At 56.0% G+C, this 18,154-nt stretch overlaps 1 protein-coding gene across 6 annotated transcripts in view; it reads right to left on the bottom strand.

The window, feature by feature from the left end:
- Nucleotides 1–11,811: 11,811 nt before the first annotated feature.
- RPTOR (regulatory associated protein of MTOR complex 1) overlaps nt 11,812–18,154 on the bottom strand; it is a 451,060-nt gene continuing 444,717 nt past the window's right edge. For all 6 annotated transcript variants that reach the window (XM_082441503.1, XM_082441504.1, XM_082441505.1 and 3 more), the window contains 5 exons: nt 17,389–17,516; nt 15,572–15,658; nt 14,590–14,706; nt 14,187–14,316; nt 11,812–13,507 (listed from right to left, as the gene is read on the bottom strand). In XM_082441503.1, the coding sequence (XP_082297629.1) occupies nt 13,439–13,507; nt 14,187–14,316; nt 14,590–14,706; nt 15,572–15,658; nt 17,389–17,516 (531 nt within the window). In that variant the 3' untranslated portion in view covers nt 11,812–13,438. The remainder of the gene's footprint in view (nt 13,508–14,186; nt 14,317–14,589; nt 14,707–15,571; nt 15,659–17,388; nt 17,517–18,154) is intronic.

Here is an 18,154-nt window from a genome sequence, read left to right as displayed (position 1 = left end):
CCCAGCTAATAGTGCCATCTGGGGGGCTCAGTGCTCTTGACCCACTGGGCCCTCAGCAGCGGCGGCCAGGTGAGCCTCAGTGAGGGGAAGTCCATGTAACTGAGCCCCGCAGAGCCTCCATCCCTGCCCACATGGTCACTTTGTCCACAGGCCCATTGACCGAGCGCTGGGGGCCTGGGAAAAGCCGTTGGCTCGTGTCCAGAGAGTGTGCACTGCATCCACCCGGCCACGGAGAGCCTCCTGGGCAGAGGGTGCTCTTTCGTGAGCCTTCCCTGGGACACGAATGTCGTGTGTCCACTCTGAGAAGTCCATCCAAATCTGGGGGAGATTTGGAGATCATCCAAATCTCCCCCAGATTTCCTATGACCAATCTTCCAATCCTGTTTCTTCCAAGTCCCTGCCCGTTCAGTCAAACCTTAGCAGCTGCCTGTGATTCAATACAGATGTAACTTCTTGCCATCCCTCACTGCACACATACAGGCACGACTCCGAGGTACTGAGGGTTCTGATCCAGACCACTGCAATAAAGCAAATACTGCAATATTTCACAGGAATTTCTTGCTCTCCCAGTGCATATAAAAGTTATGTTTTATGCTATACTGTAGTCTATTAAATGTGCAATAGCATTATGTCTAAAAAAAAAGATGTACATACCTTAATGTACATACCTTAATTTTTTTTATACCTTAATTTAAAATGCTTTATTACCCCCAGTCCATCAAGAGAGACATTGGAAGAGAGAAACTGTGTTCTATGGCAGGATCTCAAGGGGCACCTGTCCTGAAATTCTCAGAGGTCTTTTTGTATAACTGAATCGCTGAGTTGTCCACCTGAAACTAACACGATATTATAAATCAACTGTACTCTTTTTTCCATTTTTTAAAATTACATTTGGACCTTTAAGAAACATATACCATCAGTCATACCACTATTCAGTAAAAATCTATTTTAGTTTTTGGAATTAGAAAATAAGACTCAAAAGTATGAAAACCACATGGGCATATATAGTAAGTGCTCAACAAATGTTGGCTTTTATTATTATTAGGTGATCATGGGATTGACTTTCACTAATTTGCTCTTGAGTTATAAGCTGCTGTTGACCCAGGGATAGTTTCTAAGAAGACCAAGTTCCTGACACTCCAGGGAATATAAGGGAAATACAACTTCCGTTTAGTGCAGTCTACCCCAAAGACGGACTGGATAAAGCCCCAAAGAGCTTTATCCAGACTACTATGTGGGATCCTTCAGGTGATTTTAGATGGTGCGCAGACCTTTTAAATAATGTTCTTTAAAATACTATGTATTTAAGAATAAACATAACTGGTAAAATATCTATGTTTAAATATATTTTTATGACAAAAGACAATGGTTTTGCATTTATGCTGATATAAAGTTTCCTTTTAAAATAAATTATTAAAGTGGAATAAGTAAGTTGATTCAAAGAAAGCTGTTAAGTAATCATAGTACAGGTGGTACCCAGAAATGGTAAAAATTGTGGCGGTGGTATGCAAATGATTGTGCCTTGAGAAATGCTGTGTGATGAACTGAATCTGCCTGCTCCCCATTTTGCTACATATGAAAATATTAACACTCATTTTCTGGAGTTTATATATATATCACACAGTTATAAAATTTTTGTACTGGACAAGACCATGAGATCATCACAGAACAACTCTCCTTGTTTTAGTTAGGTGTATTCTGAAGTCTAGAGATGCTGTGCCTTGATTAAGTGCAGTACGTTCTGGAGGAACTGCGATTTCACCCTGTTAGAGAAAACATTCAGATTTTCTGGTGGTCTAGACCTCGAGTAGAAAAGGAATTTAAGGTATAAAAATTGCTTTATTGCTGGGAATTCCCTGGCAGTCCAGTGGTTAGGACTTTACCTTCCAATGCAGGGGGTGTAAGTTCGATTCCTGGTTGGGGAGCTGGGATCCCTCATGCCTTGTGGCCAAAAAGCCAAAACATAAAACAGAAGCAATATTGTAACAAATTCAATAAAGACTTTAAAAATGGTTCACATCAAAAAAAATCTTTAAAAAAATGCCAAAACAGGGAATTCCCTGGTGGTTCAGTGGTTAGGACTCCATGCTTTCACTGCTGAGGGCCCGGGTTCAATCCTGGTTGGGGAACTAAGATCCCATAAGCTGCACGGTGTAGCCAAAAAAAAAAAAAGGGCCAAAACAATTACAATACAGGTGTACCTCATTTTATTTCACTTCACAGATATTGCATTTTTTAACAATTGAAGGTTCATGACAACCTTGTATTGAGCAAGTCTATTGGCACCATTTTTTTTTAAAATTAGTTAATTGATTTTATTTTATTTTTTGGCTGTGTTGGGTCTTCGTTTCTGTGCGAGGGCTTTCTCTACTTGCGGCAAGTGGGGGCCACTCTTCATCGTGATGCGCGGGCCTCTCACTATCGCGGCCTCTCTTGTTGCGGAGCACAGGCTCCAGACGCGCAGGCTCAGTAGTTGTGGCTCACGGGCCTAGTTGCTCCGTGGCATGTGGGATCTTCCCAGACCAGAGCTCGAACCCGTGTCCCCTGCATTGGCAGGCAGATTCTCAGCCACTGCGCCACCAGGGAAGCCCGGCACCATTTTTCCAACAGCATTTGCTCACCTCCTGTCTCTGTGTCATGTTTTGCTAATTCTCACAATATTTCAAACTTCTTCATTATTATATTTGTTATGGTGATCAGTGGTCTTTGATGTTACTACTATGACTCGCTGAAGGCTCAAACGATGGTTAACATTTTTCATTTTTTCATTTTATTTTTTTTTGAAATTTTTTGCCAATTGGGTCTTTTTAAAAATATATATATATATATTTATTTATTTAGGCTGCACTGGGCCTTAGTTGTGGCATGCAGGATCTATTTCCCCCACCAGGGATCGAACTCGGGCCCCCTGCACTGGGAGCACGGAGTCCTAACCACTGGACCACCAGGGAAGTCCCTTGGGTTTGCTGCTTTTTCAGTGACCTGCCCACCTTAGCTCTGGGCCTTGCCCCACCGGGTTCCCAGGAGAAATCAGGGACCCTGTTTTGATGGCAGCACCTCCACCGTAATTCCTGGCCTGCAGACTTTAGAGGGCTTTTCAAGAACCCGAGGTCCTCACCAAGGGCTTTCTTGGGGCCTCTGTCCAGTGTGTGTGCTTCGGGGCCACGAGGGGCTCAATGAGCGGGTTGCACCTGATAAATTCATGTCAAGTCCTTGTCTGCGCCAGCCCTTGTAGTCTTTCCTTTGTATTATACCAAGAAATTCCTGGCACCTTAGCTGGGCCATGTTAAGTCCAAGTTTCCATGAACAAAGGAGTTTCTCACAGATGAAAGCAAACAGTGGGGCCCCGAGTCTCAGGTGCCCATACCCTGTCCAGCTCCCTGGGGGTCGACTGCCTCGGGCACCTGTGAGGGATGCCCCCGCAAGACTCTCCAATGTGAGTCAGCAATATCTTGGTATTCTTGGGGCGTGAAGCAGGTAGCTGCTTCGGTGGGGTCTTCACGAGTGGGGGCGGGAGGGCTGCCTCAGACAGCGAGCAGGGTTGCTTCTGCTGGGAGACAAGGCTCAACGGGATTATGGGGGCTCAAGATCAGTCCACTCAGCTCTCTCCATCTGACTCTTTCACACTTAAAGCTCTGACCTGGTGAGGTTGAGAATTCAATTTACGTTGTAATCCTACAACCCATAGGATAAAACTTGGGGAATGATTTCCAGACACAACAGTCTTGCTACAAGAAACAAGATTTTCTTTTATAGTAGTCCTACACATTTTCTGCTTTTCTGACTCTACCTTGAACAGAGAATTTAAAGCCCCTTGCTTGTCATTTTGAAAAATGAAATCTTCCCAGTGTGGTCAGAAATCACCAGCCTACCCCACAGTCCTGATTTCCCCCAGGATGTTGCTTTGCAACTGCTTGGGCTCCCAGAACCTGGCTTTCAGGAAACACTTCCTTCCAGGTCATCACAGAAAAGCGTGTGGCTGCAGCATGTCTCCACTACCCATGTCCAATTTGCCACAGACTGTGTTAGTCCCCCTGGCTGCCATGACAAATTACCACAGGCTGGGCCACTTAGACAACAGAAACTTATTGTCTCACAGTCTGCAGGTTGGAAGTCTGAGATCAAGGTGTCGGCAGGGCCGGCTCCCTCTGAGGCTGTGAGGGGGACTCTGTCCCAGCTTCTCTCCCAGCTTCTGGTGGTTTGCCAGCAAGGCCTGGCAATGTGGAAGCATCACCTGGCCTCTGCCTCCATCTTCACGTAGCCTCCCATCTGTGTCCAGATTCCCCCTTTTCATAAGGACTCCAGTCATGTTGGATCAGGGCCGACCTGAATGACTTCATTTTAACTTGATCACCTCTGTAGAGATGTCTCCCTAAATAAGGGCATATTCTGAGATATTGGGGCTTAGGACTTCAACATCTGAATTTTGGGGGGACACAGTTCAGTCCATAACACAATGATGAGATCATCACTGTGTACCACCAGTTCTGGGTTTCTGTCTTCGAAGGTGTCTCTCCTGGACTGACTTCTGGCACTAACTATGCATCATGGAATCCTCTGTAAACAGGCACCTCTCTGGGAATTTCAAGCAGGAAGAGGTTTATTACAGAGATTCAACCCTTCAAAACCAGGGTTTCAGGAATGAAGGTCAGGGGTCCCATCACTGGATCGTGGGGGCGTGGGAGCTTTCGTAGACTCGAAAGGAAAGGCTCGGCACAGTGACCCCCTGCCTCACAACCACACCTGCCAAGGCCCCAGTTGGCCGCCCCTACACCTCTTCCACCATCCACAGCTCGGACGGAACGCTTACTACCGGAGGAAATTAACCTGGAATCCTGATGGGAGGCCTTCCAGGGAAGGTACAACGGGGTGGCCCTTACCTGACTCGCAGACTGGGGCAAGCAGGCGGCGTGAAAGTGCGGCCGCGCGGGCCGTTTGCGCACAGGTGTAGCTGACAGGGCCTTGCGGGCCGGGGTGGCGGGCCAAGGAACACATGGCAGGAACTGAACCTCCACCAACTGAGGCCGCCTTGGGTGACCAGCGCAGGAGGCCATCCGGGACCTCCTGCCCCTCATTGCTCCTCGGCCCTCATCCTCCGTCCACCTTCTCTGCCCACCTCTCAGCCTCCGCTGGGTGCCCACCTTCCCAGGCCTCCAGCCTTACTCCCAGACAAGGGCTCTGACTGGTTCTCTCCAGGCCAATCAGCTGTGGCCTTGCGGGTGTCATGCCCTCGCCTGAGCCAATCCGCAGAGGGATGGGCGGGTGGCTGCTCACGGGCAGAGAGGAGGGAATTTCCTCCAAAATAGGCGCTCTTCGAGGCCACGAAACACCAGCGATTCTGGGACAAGCCCAACATGAGAATGTGGGTCATGCCGATGCCTGGTCGGGCCAGGACACCCCAGGGAGGACGAGCTGGGGGGCTGGCTGGGGATGCACGTGCAGCATGTTAAGAACTGTCAGGGTCCTGGTCAGGGGTCCCCAGGGTCAGGGGTCCTGGGGGGTCAGACTAAGGAGGCGGTGGGTGACAGCAGCAGAGAACGCGGGGTGAGCCAAGGAATCTTTTGGAAGAAGTCGGAAGAATCCAGGCCAAGTCCCAGACATTGGGTATGAGCCCAGGAAATAGTGCTGAAGACACAGATGAGGTGTTGGCGGGACCAGCTGCACGGACGCTACGTGGGCACAGCAGATGGGGCAGCCCCGGGTGCGGGCCGGTGGGAGCTCCCAGGCGGGCGTCCTGGGAGGGGGGACGTCCTGGGGAAGGGCGGAGCTCAGAGAGGCCGCGGGGAGAGGGGCTGCAAGGGAAGGCCCTGCCTGCTGGTGACCCTCGAGGGACCCGTGAGTGGGGACGCTGGGCCGCAGCGGGTCAAGGGTTGAGACACATCTTTGGGGGCTTGAGAGCAGAAGAAACGCGGGGTCAGGGAGAGGGGTGCAGGGCCGCAGGGGCGTCCACCTTCCTGGAAGCCTAGCGCTGGACGCTCAGCCGGGCTGCGGGCGGGCAAAGGCTAGCCCCGCAGTGGCCACGCGGTGGCGCTGCAGGATAGCCGGGCGGCCGCGGGACAACACCAGGGCCAGGGATGTGGGCCGGCTCCCCGCAAGGCGGTACGGATACCCGTCCCCCAGCACTCCGCATCCCAGCACTGGGCACCTCAGCACTCCCACACCTAGAATCCCGCACCTCGCACCCCACACCGGGCACCCACCCTCGGACACAGGCCATCTGGTACCCCAGCACCTGGCACCGCACACCTCAGCATCTCGGACACTGCACCCCGTGGGGGCAGCACCCCACATCCCAGCACCCGGCACCGGTCCCAACACACCAGCCACCTGGTACCCCAGCATCTGGCATCCCACACCCAGCATCGTAGCGCCCTGGCATCCCTGCACTCCAGCACCCAGCACCAACAGGCAGCGACCCCTGCGGGGCTTTCAGGAAGGTGGGTCCAAGAAGAACAGCTGGGGTGGGGGGAGGATCTGACATGGGTCTGCCCTAGCTGGGAGAAGCCACGTCCTTCGAGCTGTTCTGCAGATACTGAAACGCCCACCAGGTGGAAGAAGTTAACTGTATGCTGCCCACAAGCATGGAGACCCCAGAACGAACCACTGGAACCAGGAGGTTGATGATGTTTACTCCCAATTACCTCACCTCCAACCAATCAGAAGAATGTTCACGAGCTGATCATTCCTGCCCCCCCACCCCCTGCCCAGCCCCGTCTTTAAAAACTTTTCCCTGAAAGCCTTCAAGGAGTTTGGGCCTTTTAAGCACTAGCTGCCTGGACTCTTTCCTTAGTGCCTACAATCAGTGCTGCACTTTCCTTCACCACAATCTGGTGTCAATAGATTGGCTTTACTGTGTGTGGGCAACGGACCCAAGTTTAGTTCCATAACTCATCTTCTTTGGAGAAATGTCTGTTCAAGTCCTTTGCCCAGTTTTGAATTGAGTTGTTTGTTTTTCAGTTGGTGAGTTGTGAGAGCTCTTTATGCATTCTGGATATTAAACCCTTATCAGATATATGATTTGCAAATATTTTCTCTGTAGGTTATTTTTTTTCACATTCTTGATGCATGAAATTGTTTCACTTATATGAAGTCCAGTTTATCTAGTTTTTGTGTTGTGCTTCTGGTGTCAAATCTAAGAATCCGGGGCTTCCCTGGTGGCACAGTGGTTGAGAATCCACCTGCCAGTGCAGGGGACACGGGTTCGAGCCCTGGTCCAGGAGGATCCCACATGCTGCGGAGCAGCTGGGCCCGTGCGCCACAACTACTGAGCCTGCGCTCTAGAGGCCACTCGCCACAACTAGAGAAAGCCCACGCACAGCAACGAAGATCCGACGTAGCCAAAAAAAAAAAAAAAAAATCTAAGAATCCATTGCCAAACTCAAGGTCATGAAAATTTACCCATGTTTTTTTCTTAGGAGTTTTATAGTTTTAGCTCCTGTATTTATGTCATTGATCCATTATGAGTTAGTTTTCGAATATGGTGTGAGGTAAGGGCCCACCTTTTGTGTGTGAATATTCAGTTGTCCCAGCACCATTTGTTAAAAGACTATTCTTTCCCCAATGAATGGTTTTGTCACCCTTTTTGAGAATCAGTTGCCCATAGGGCTTGCATTGAATCTGTAGATTGCTTTGGGGAGTACTGCCACTTAACAATATTAAGTCTTTCAGTCCATGAACACAGAATGTCTTTCTAGGTATTCAGGTCTTCTGTAATTACTTTCAGCAGTGTTTTGTTGTTTTTGGTGTACAAATCTTTCATCTCCTTTGTTGCATTTCTGCCTAGGTATTTTATTCTTTTTGATGCTGTTGTAAATGGAATTGGCCTGTTAATTTGCCTTTTCCGATTGTTCATTGCTGGTGTGTCATTTGTTTATTTCCCTGGTCCAAAATGTTCTGGTAAATAGCAAAAAAGAAAGGAAACTCCATGTGGTTCTGCCTGGGCTTTGGTTGTGCTTGTTGCTGGCGGCTGCCACCTTCCCTGTGGAACTAGGGCTGGTGTCCATCATGGCTGGGCTCTCTCACAGCACAGCCCCCAGGCCACGCCTCCTGCAGGGCAGGGCACGGTGGGTGCTGGTGACAAGCTCTGGACCGGACCCCTCCCTCCTCACCCCAGCCCCTCCCCCGCAGTTGGGGGGCCTCTCTGGGAGCTCCGCGTCTTGTCTCCTGCGTGGAGAGGCACTGGGCAGGCTCTGCTGGACCAGAACCTGTTCCCCCCGGGTGTCTGCCCCACACTCAGGCAGTGGCTTGTCCCCTCAGCTCCTCTTTCACCGCCTCTCCTCCTTCACACAGCAGCAACGTCTGGGTCGGTGAATCGGACGCCTCACCAGATTTCTGATCCTCAGCCACTTGTCCCAGCTGCACACTTTCAGGCCGTGTGGACCTGGGGCTGCGGCTTCCTGTGCTGGCCCCTGGCTCCCTCCCTGCACATCAGCCCTGGGGACCCGGGGGGCTGGCAGGTGGGTGGGGGTCTCAGGATGTGCCTGCTGGCCGGGGAGAGGGGTGGGGACATGAAGCCCACCTCCCACCATCGGAAAAAGTCCCGGCCCCACCAGGTGGAGGCAAAGGAGACCTTTGCTTTAAGATGCAGATCCAGGGGCTACAATCAACCTGCCAGGGTGTCTCTTCCAGCTGAGGCTGCTGAGGAGAAATTGGTGGAAACCAACTAGCTCAGGGGCTGACAACAGCCCAATTCGATCTCTCCCCGAAGCCCCATCCTGACCCTCGAGGCCGGGCCACCTGCCGGGACCACAGGGCTCGGGAGGGGCCTCTGCCCTCCCCACCCAGCCTGGGTCTCCTACATCCTCCCCACTTGCTTCTGGTCCTGTGAGACTCAGGGGCTCAGAGCCACCTTGTCTGTGCCGGCACCCCATGCTTTCTCCAGAGTCCCTGTCCCCACCCACCCAGCGCCACTGTCCCCCCTGTCCAGCACATGGCAGAGGCTGTGCCGAATTGGCCCCTCCAGACGGAGCGCTGGGGCAGGGCTGCAGGGAGTTAGGGGGGTTCAGACTTCAGCCTGAGTTTAGAGGACACAACTGGGCACATCTCAGCTGCCATCCTCCCTCTGGTCCCCCTCTTCCTTCACCTGCTCTGGTCGTACCCCATCTTCACCTGCCCCAGGCTGTGAGGCACTGGCCACTTTTTGGGGCACATGGGCCTCCAACGAGCTTGTGCAACTGAACCTGAGAAGCAGAACAAACTTGAGAGGTCAACCCCTCTGACCCCTTCCCAGAGGAGCACCTGCAGAAATTCCAGGAACGAGACAGTGGCTGGCCAGCCTCATGGCACCCCCAGCCCTTGTCTGTAATCACCTTCTCCCAAACTCCCTCTGCCGGCCCCACGTTCTGAGACTGGAATCACCACCGCCTGCCTGCATGCGCACGTGTGTCTGCATGTTGGCTGCAGGGAACACATCTTTGCCGGGAATTCTTGGCCCCTCCTGTGTGCGGAAGCACAGCGTCAGCACCGGCATGAGGACAAGCCTACGGCCGCGTCTCAGGTGGTCCTGTGCCGAAAGCTTCTGAGCCAGGAGGGACCTTCCTGGTTCCAGGTGACCCACAGCAGAGCCTTGCCGAGCTGGATGACCTCACGAGACGCCACTTCCCTGCCCACTCTCTCCTCGGCTGGATGGCTTTCTCTGCACAGCTGCCCAGTACAGTCGTCCCTGGCTCCTGGCCTGAAGGCTGACACTGGTCACTTGGTGCAGCTGGGCTCTTTTCCGGCCCCTTCACCGCGGCCGCGCGGAGCCGAGTGGAGGGTGTGGGCCTGGGCCTGGCCTGGCGCCCTCCTGTGGTAGCTCCTTCCACGTGCCCATCTTTCATTTTTATGAGCACTTGATTTGTACTCAAGTGCTGGTGACAGAATAACTGATGCTAATGCGAAAAATATTACTCTCTCCACTGAAGCGTGCCGGGTGCAGCTGAGTAAATGCTGGGTATCCTTCTTGTTTAAAACAAACCATAATTTAATTCAGGAGTTCCAGCTGCTCAGACCCCGGGTTTCCATGGCAACAGCTCCCCTCCCCACCTTGGAGCAGGCGCTGTGCTGGGGAATCCACCCACTTCCCGGCAGCCTCCCACATGCACCAGGCCTGGGGGCCTCCCCGGGGACACGGGGGCAGCTGGCCCTGCACGGATGGCTCTGGAGAGCAGGGCCATGGCCTGATGCCCTTCCCCAGTCCTCTCCTGGCACTGAGAACAGGGACGGACGTCTTCCTTCCCATCTCAGCGTCCACCCACCTCTTGGCCAGCCCCTGCCCCCCGGCCTTTGGGGGCTCTGCTTCGTGGGGGACTTGTAGACAGAGCGAGTGGTCAGCAGAATAAAGTCTCCCAAAGGGGCCCACATCCTAATCCTGGGAGCTGGGACCTTGTTAGGTCACGTGGCAAAGGGGATTGAGGTTGCCAATCGGTGACTCTAGTGTGGGGAGATTGTCCTGGATTATCCTGTGGGGCCATGTCATCACAGGGTCCTTGAAAGAGGGAGGGGGGCAGAGTCCGAGTCAGAGTGATGCCCTATGAGAAAGACTTCACCAGCACTGCCAGCTTTGAAGGAGGAGGAAGGGGCCACAAGCCAAGGGATGAGGGCGGATTCTAGAAGCTGGAAAAGGGGGAAGAGGGATTCTCCCCTGGAAGCTCCGGAAGGAACCTTGCTGACTCCTGGTTTTAGGTCCAGCGTGGGGCTCTCCAGGATTGAGAGGGTAAGTCTGTCCTGGCTAACACATTTGGAGTGATTTGCTGCAGCAGTCATGGGGGCTGACATGGGGGCTTCATTGGTCTGGGACCAGGGGCTGGGTGGCCCGCCTCCTTCCCAAGTCCTGGCCTCATTCTCCCCCCTGTGCCCCCTGCAACTGAGTCCCTTGTCACAGCCTGCCTGGCCTCCCCTGCGGCCCGCCTCTCGTCCTTGGTCAGGTCGGCCCCGTCTAGCCCAGTGAACCCCGTTCACTTCCGGTGGCCCCTTTGGCGCCACTGTGCACGGCTGGTACCCGGTGCCACCTGCCTCCCCGCCCACCACACCCCCTCTGCCGAGCGAAGGTCTTTCTCCGGGCCTTGAGGTCAGGATGCCTGGCTGGGACGCCCGGTTTCTGCCACCACCCAATGGGTGTGGCTTTGGGCGAGTTACTTAACGCCTGGGCCCCACTTCCTGTCACGGGGGCAGCAAGAGCCGGTGCCCAAACCGCCTCCAGTGGGACCCACATCTCAGTGGGACCCCTGAGATGTGAGGTGCGCTTGAGGGGCCGGGACCCCACAGGCCTGTTGACCGCATCTGTGGGAACATCCTCACCCAACCTCAGAAGTGTCCAGGGATGGCAGGGCCTGCAGAGCCACAGGGTCCCATCTAGAATCAGGAGCCATTTGGAGCAGGGGGGCCCTGCAGGAGATGAGGTTCCAGCCCCCAAAGGGGAGACGACCCTGGACCACCAGGTGGGCCTGAGGAGTCATGCGCTGACAGCAGAGGACCTTTTAGGCTGGGGTCAGAGGGGTTGCTGGCTGAGGGTGGAGTTGCGGTCTGCGAGCCATGGGATGGGCGTGGGAAGGCAGATGCCCAGAATAGAGCGGACGCAGCCTCCTGGCCTCTAACTGCAGGTGGTAAATAAAAGAGACACAAGAAGTGGCAGCAGAAGTCCCTCTGGGAGCCTGGGCTCGCAGGTAGAGTGGGGTGACCCCACATTTAGTGCCTTTTCTTGGACCAACTGTCCAAGCCACAGGGCTGGGGCTGTGCCTAAGGGGAACGAGGGTCGAGAACCACCTGCTTGGTGCCTGGAGTCCCCGAGGGCACAGAGGACTTGCCTTAAAAGACAGAGCCTCCAGCCAACCCTCTGCGTATTTATCTTTTATTAACAGTTTATCGCTCTTACTCTCGCATTACAATTCCATGTTTCATCAAAGTCTTTCAATTCTCATTTTGGTAAAATAAATAGAGATAAATGAACCCTTAGGTCACGCTCTCTCGAGCCTCTGTAACTTCATGATTGAATTTTCGCATCAGACCTGTGAAGACAGCCCCTCCACGGGGCCTCTGCGCTTGGCCAGGGGATGGTTTTGTCTCAAAACAAACAGAACCGCATATGAGCTCAAAATCTGGAGTGGAACCGCTCCGTGAATTGGCTGTGGGTAGTCAACTCTGCATCTGTGGGTGGAGCTCAGCTTCTGGAAGGTTCCCAAGTCGCCGTCTGGAGCGCCGGCTGGAGGTGACCGGCTGTGTGCGGGGGAGCTGAGCTTTCTGCGGTCTTCCCCACCCCACGCTGCTCGCTTGCCCAGAACATGGTGGACGCCGTCCCGGAACTTTCTCGGGGGAGCAGGCATGGCCTATGGGCCGCAGAAGGGCTGCTCCCCTTGCCCAGCCCTGCGCCCCGTCCAGCCCACCCACGTCCACAGCATGGCTCTTCCTCACATGCTCACTATTATTGGCCTCTTACTGGCAGAAGTAGCTAAGCCAGCTCACTCTATTTCTGAATAATCCTGATTCCCAAGGAAAATGGAAAAAATGCTTTTCAAAGTATCATCATTGTGGCTGTGTCTTGTGCTCCAGATGTGGCTGCTCAGCGCCCCGTCGCAGACGCGTGTGCGTGGACACATGTGAAGTTGCTGCCCTCCCAGCAGCTCTGCCGTGTCCCTCGCAAGCGTGAGCTGCACCCCTTTGTGTGGGGACAGAGGGCTGGGGCGGCACCGTTCACCCCGATACTCTTGGGGCTCGGTGGCCCCTCCATGTGTGCTCGTGTGATGCGTGTGGGGTGCAGGTGGGGAGGCCACGGTTCCCACACCTGCTGGGGAAGAGCAGCACTTGAGAGAAACAAGCTCTGTGGCCCAAGGGACCTGTCTCTCCTTCCAAACCAGGGCCCCTCCTGCTGACAGACCTGCAGCAAGAACGGCTGACACTCAGACGGAAGTCCTGCCTGCGGGGAGGGCGGCCGTGTGGGGAGGGGCACGCTTGGCCTCTGCCGTTTGGCCGGATGGGCCTGGGGTGAGGACCAGTGGGTGGCAGGCCGCCTCCATCTGTCCTTCACTCCGTCTCAAGCCTCCGCCTCATCCAGTGCGCTCAGACCATCCCCAGGAGCACACCCTGGGTTGGGGGGGTGAGGGGCGCGGCGAGCAGCCCCGGGAGGCTGGCTTCCGTCTGGAGCCTTTGTGGACTAATGCTTGCATCACTCGGAAAACGAAACAAGTGTGTTTCCCCCTTAAAAACCTCAGAAGAAAACAGGACGGGAGGGGACTGGGATGTACAGCTACTGTGTCCTCAGGCCCGGAGCTGTGTTTCATCAGAGCAGCAACCATCACACCGAGGACTCCAGCAGAGCCCCCTTCTCCGGGCTCCTGGGCGTGACAGCGAAGACAGACAGACAGACAGTGCGGGCTCTCTCGAGCCCTCAGCAGCCAGGTCAGGCAGGTGCTCAGGGCAGTGCGGTGGGTCCACTATGTACACGGCGGCCTGTGGGGAGGGGCCGCTATCTGACGCGCTTCTCCACCGAGTACACGGAGATGTAGTAGTCGTTGCTGCCGACGGCCAGGTGAGGCTGCAGGAGGGAGGAGAAAGCAGGCAGTGAGCATCCAGGGGGGTGCAGGCCGGGCCTCGTCACCCCAACTCCGCCCACGAGGCAGGCGCGGGAACGAGGGCCCATCGGCTGCGGCTTCTGCAGAGATGCACCATCTCCGCCCTGTCACGGGGAATCCGCACACTCCCCATGCCTCCCACATTTTTCTTTTCAGGATGGCCTCCCAGGGACAGCTCTGGGAACCTGATGTCGTGCGTTTAGGCAGAGAGCCACACGCCAGGCTCCCGGGGAGCCTCACACTGCACGAAGGCAGGTTGGCAGAATCCTAATTTAAAACACAGCAGCCCCCAACCACACGACCGACTGTAACGAAGGACGGCGCTGTCAGCCGGGTCACAGGGCTCTGGGCTGCTCCTACCCCAGTGGGCTTTTCACGGGGAGGTTTCTTCAGGACTGGGGTCTGTGTAGGGGCCGAAGGGGTCGGAAAGGGCGGGGCTACTTCACATCTGCCCTGATTGACAGGGAATTTGGTGCTGCTTCTACAGTGAGTGCAGTCTGGGGGCTACGGCCCCTGGAGACCCTGGGGCAGCAGACTGTGGTGTAGGGAGGGGCCTGGCTGCAGCACCCCACCTGCTGCTGCTTGCCTCCCGCCCGCCCCCCTCGCCTCCCACCCGCCCCCAGCCCCCGCGGGGACACAGACCCAGTGTGGGTGGAAAGCCAGGCAGCTGATGGCGCCGACCCGCTGGCCCATGAAGCCGTCATAGTACTTGATGTGGTTGATCAGCTCTCCGCTGCCATTGTAGATGGCGGTGAACTGGTTCATGGAGCCACTGCACACGAGAAGGAAGGCCTGGCAGTCAGTGTGGGGAGGCGGGCGTGTCCACAAGGAGATGGGGCTCCTCTCTGGTCACCCCCATGAGAGGACTTGGGCCTCAAGGGCCGGGAGGCCAGGCAGGTGAGGAGCAGCAAAGGGGCCGCACACTCAGTCCCTCCACCCAGCTCTCCTCCATAGGTGTGGGGGCGGGCAGTAGTGCCTGCTGTTTACACAGGGCCGCGGGAGTTGGTCAGGCAGGGAAGGGAGAGAGAAGAGGGCCGGCACCTACCATGCGATCAGGTTTGCCTGGGGGTGGATGTCAAGGGCCGTCAGCCCCTTAATGATCTGCAGGACGTTCACGGACTCCGGCATCCGAGGATCGAAGAAGCGCACGTCCCCGTTGACGCTGCCGAGAGGGTGTTGTGGTGACGCTGGGCGGGCCTACTGGCCCCAGGACGGGCCACGTGCAGTCGGGGGCCGTCCACACATGCAGCTTAAGGCCATGGCCCCTTGGACCCTCAGAGTGTCCAGGGAGGCCCCTGGATGGCACATGGGCCCACCCCACCGACTCTGGCAGCCAGGCCTGCCGCCGAGCCCCTTGGACCCCTCCCCAGAGCCAGAAAGGGCCCAGCCGCCGAGGCACGAAGCAAAGACACGGGGGAGGCTGTGAGTTATTTGTTCATTTCCGGCTGGAGATTAGATTTTGTGCAGCTGGGGATGCGGCGACGGGCGGGAGGTGAGGACGGTAGGCCGCCTCTTTCCCGCCCTGCGCCTGGCGGACAGCGTTTTGAGAGCTATGTTCTGTTTTCACGTTACGAACAAGGGAAGCGCCATCTCTTTGAAGAAATGGTGGCTTTGTGACAGTAAATTACATTTGCTGTCCCTTTAACGGGCAAATAAATATCCGCTGCTCTCAGCACAGGATCTACCGGGCAGCAGGAATGGATTTATGGGCAGACAACGGATCCGCACAGTGATACCGGCACACGCCAGGCAGATGCCGCTGTTGCGGGGACGCTTTGCCCCACCGCCTTGCCACCCCGTCCCCTGCCGCTGCAAGTCACCCACAGGCAAAGCTCTCCAGTGGGAGGACCTGCTGTCCCCGCCCTTGTGCCGGCTCTGACCTTTCTGGCCAGTCCCAGAGCAGAAGTTAATTACTACCCTGAAATGCCATCATTTCCCAGCTGTTTAAATACCAAGGACATATTTTAGATAGAGGGAAAATAATGTTTTTACAGCAAAATGTCTCATGAATATTCCATGCTCATTACCTGACGCTCATGATGTGGCCCTCAGGGTGCTTCTGGAGGTAGGCCTTCACCACCCAGGCCGTGTGCTCCCGGTACGTCATGACGCGGCTGGAGGGGAGGAAGGTGGGATCAGGGCCTGGTGACAACTGTGGGTGTCCCTGATGCTCCAAGGCATCAGGACGGGAGGCAGGGTGGACTTCGTTTTGAGCAGAGAGAACGGAGCATTTATTTAAAGCGTCCGGGGTCCGCCGGTGCTGCGACGTCTGCCCTTACCCTCTTGTGTTCACTGTGAGTAACTGAACCCCCCAGGCACGCCCCTCCCTGGGGGCCTCCCGAACACCTTGGGCCACGCTGGGACCTCCGGAGGCAGGGTGGCTGTCATGCCCTCCCGGGGCCTGGGCACCGCCAGCCCCCCTACCAGGACTTCACACTGGCATCTCCCTGTGGGTTTGAGGGTCAAGACCGAGAACCCCAGACTCTAAGGCTGTCGAAATGGAGGGACACAGGGGCTTTCCTGGAGGCCTGGTGAGGGTCCTTGTCAGGGAGTATGGGACTGGGGATGCACGTGCTGGAGAGGTGGGGGCAGAGTGTGACATCTGGGAAGGCATCCAGGTCACACCCAGCACACATAAGTCTCGGTCCCTGGGGATGCACAGGAGACCCCACGTCTCTGTCCTCAGACCTTGGGCCAAAGAGGGGGCTGTGGAGACCCCAGCCCCTCCCTCACGGCTGTTCTGTGACCCTCAGGTCTTCTTGGGTCGGTTTGCCAGTTAACTGCCTGCCTAGAGAGGCTTCTTAAAATAACAGTTTGACTGAGATTTGATTCACATACCGTAAGACTCTCCCTTTAAAAGCACATATTCAGTGACTTTCGCACATTCTTACAGCTACGCGACCATCACACATCTAATTTTGGAACATTTTCATCACCCCAAAAAGAAACCCTGCTCCCCCACCTCCACGATGGCTGCTTTTGGTGGGTAGTGTGGGTTTTCAGTGGGCACCCTCCCATAGAGACCCGCAGGGAACATGCAAGCCAGGGGCTGCCTGGGCCCACTCGCCATCCAAGCCTCAGGCCCAAATTCCCGCTACAGTCTGGCTGGCACCTCTGCTGCCTGCCTGGGTCCTGCACTGACTCCCCCGACTGCTCCCGGCCCTGCACCCTCACAGCTGCACTCTCTTCCGGCTGGTGTCACTGATGGTGCTCGCCTGCTCTCAGGCCCAGCTCAGTGCTGTACCCTCATCCCCTCCCACTCCCCTCCCACGAGGGCTCCTTTAGCTCCTGTGGCTGCACATGGGCCCACCTGCTGCTTCCCATTCAAAGGCCAGGCCTGTTTTCAGGGACAAGGTGGGTGTTCAGTAAACATCACCCGGGAGCCCGCGACGGCTGGGCCTGGGTTCCAGCGGTGCTCTGTCATTTACCATCCGTGTGTGACTGGCGTCTGGACCTCCATGCTCACCGGCTCACACAGGGCACGGTGCTGGGCCCCACCTGGGCCTCAGCCCAGGGCTGAGGGGCGGTGCCCAGAAGAGCCATGACAACGCATGTGGCCAGCGCTGCACAGCGCCCACGTGTGTCCCTGATGCCATCTTCTTGGCTATTCTTGAGTTCAACCCGGGAGGCGGTAGCCTTCTCTATGTTCAGGTGGGAATGGAGCCCAGGAGGGCAGCGCCTCGCTCGCTGGGACCCCCCTACCCCCAAACCTGTGTTCCCATCCACGGCTGGTGGGAAGCCCTGCTCCTCCACACGCTGGGGGATGTGGCTCTGGGGGGAGTGCCCAGCTGGCTCCGGGGGCTGGCTCCTCTGGCAGAGGGAGGGGAAGGCGTGGCCCAATTACCATTCGCTGAGCGCCATCCTCCTGTCGTAGACGCGGATGGAGCCATCGCCGAGCCCGGCCACGATGAGGGAGCGGTGGGAGTCGCAGGACAGGCTTGTCACGCAGCTGTCGGCACCGGTGGGGATGTCCTAGGGCCGACACAGACCCCGTGAGGCACCCTGGCGTCAGGAACCCCCCCGCCCCCACTAGCTGCTGGATCCCTTTTACAGCCACCGTGGGTGCGTTCGTCACCCTGGCGTGGAGCTGCTGCCTTTCTCTCCACCGGGGAAGCTGTCAAGGCCTGAGGAGCCGGGCCCCAGAGGGAGTCAGGCTCCATCTGCTTGAGTGACAGCCCGGGTACCCGAGGCCCACAGCCAGGAGGGCAGGGCCGCAAACACCTCTGCGCCCATTAAACTTCCCAACGTCTCCCTCTCTCCTGAGAAGGAAGACGAAGCAGATATCGGCAGGAGGAATCCTCGTCGGCTCCCTCTTAAAACTCCTAATTAGTTCAGGGAAGGGTCTAGGAGGAATCCTGCCGCCCGTAAACCATCTCCTCGCCTCTCCCCGTGGCAGCTGTAAATGCTGGAGAAGGGAAGGAGGCGTGATGAATGCGCGACAGGAAAGAGCAGGAGACAGAAAATGGGCCCCAAGACGGGGAAAAGTGCTTTTCCAATCAGAAGAGGTTTTGCTGCTCTCAGGCACACACAAGGAAGAAATCCAACACGGATGGAAACCGAATCATCGTACCCCTTTAAAAGGTGGGAGGCAGCGTGACTTGGCCCCGCTT

The sequence above is a fragment of the Balaenoptera physalus genome (assembly GCF_965194825.1).
Source record: "Balaenoptera physalus genome assembly, chromosome: 20".
Taxonomy (NCBI): Eukaryota; Metazoa; Chordata; class Mammalia; order Artiodactyla; family Balaenopteridae; genus Balaenoptera; species Balaenoptera physalus.
The sequence above is the reverse complement of the archived record's forward strand: the minus strand, read 5'-3'. Positions and strand labels throughout refer to the sequence as shown.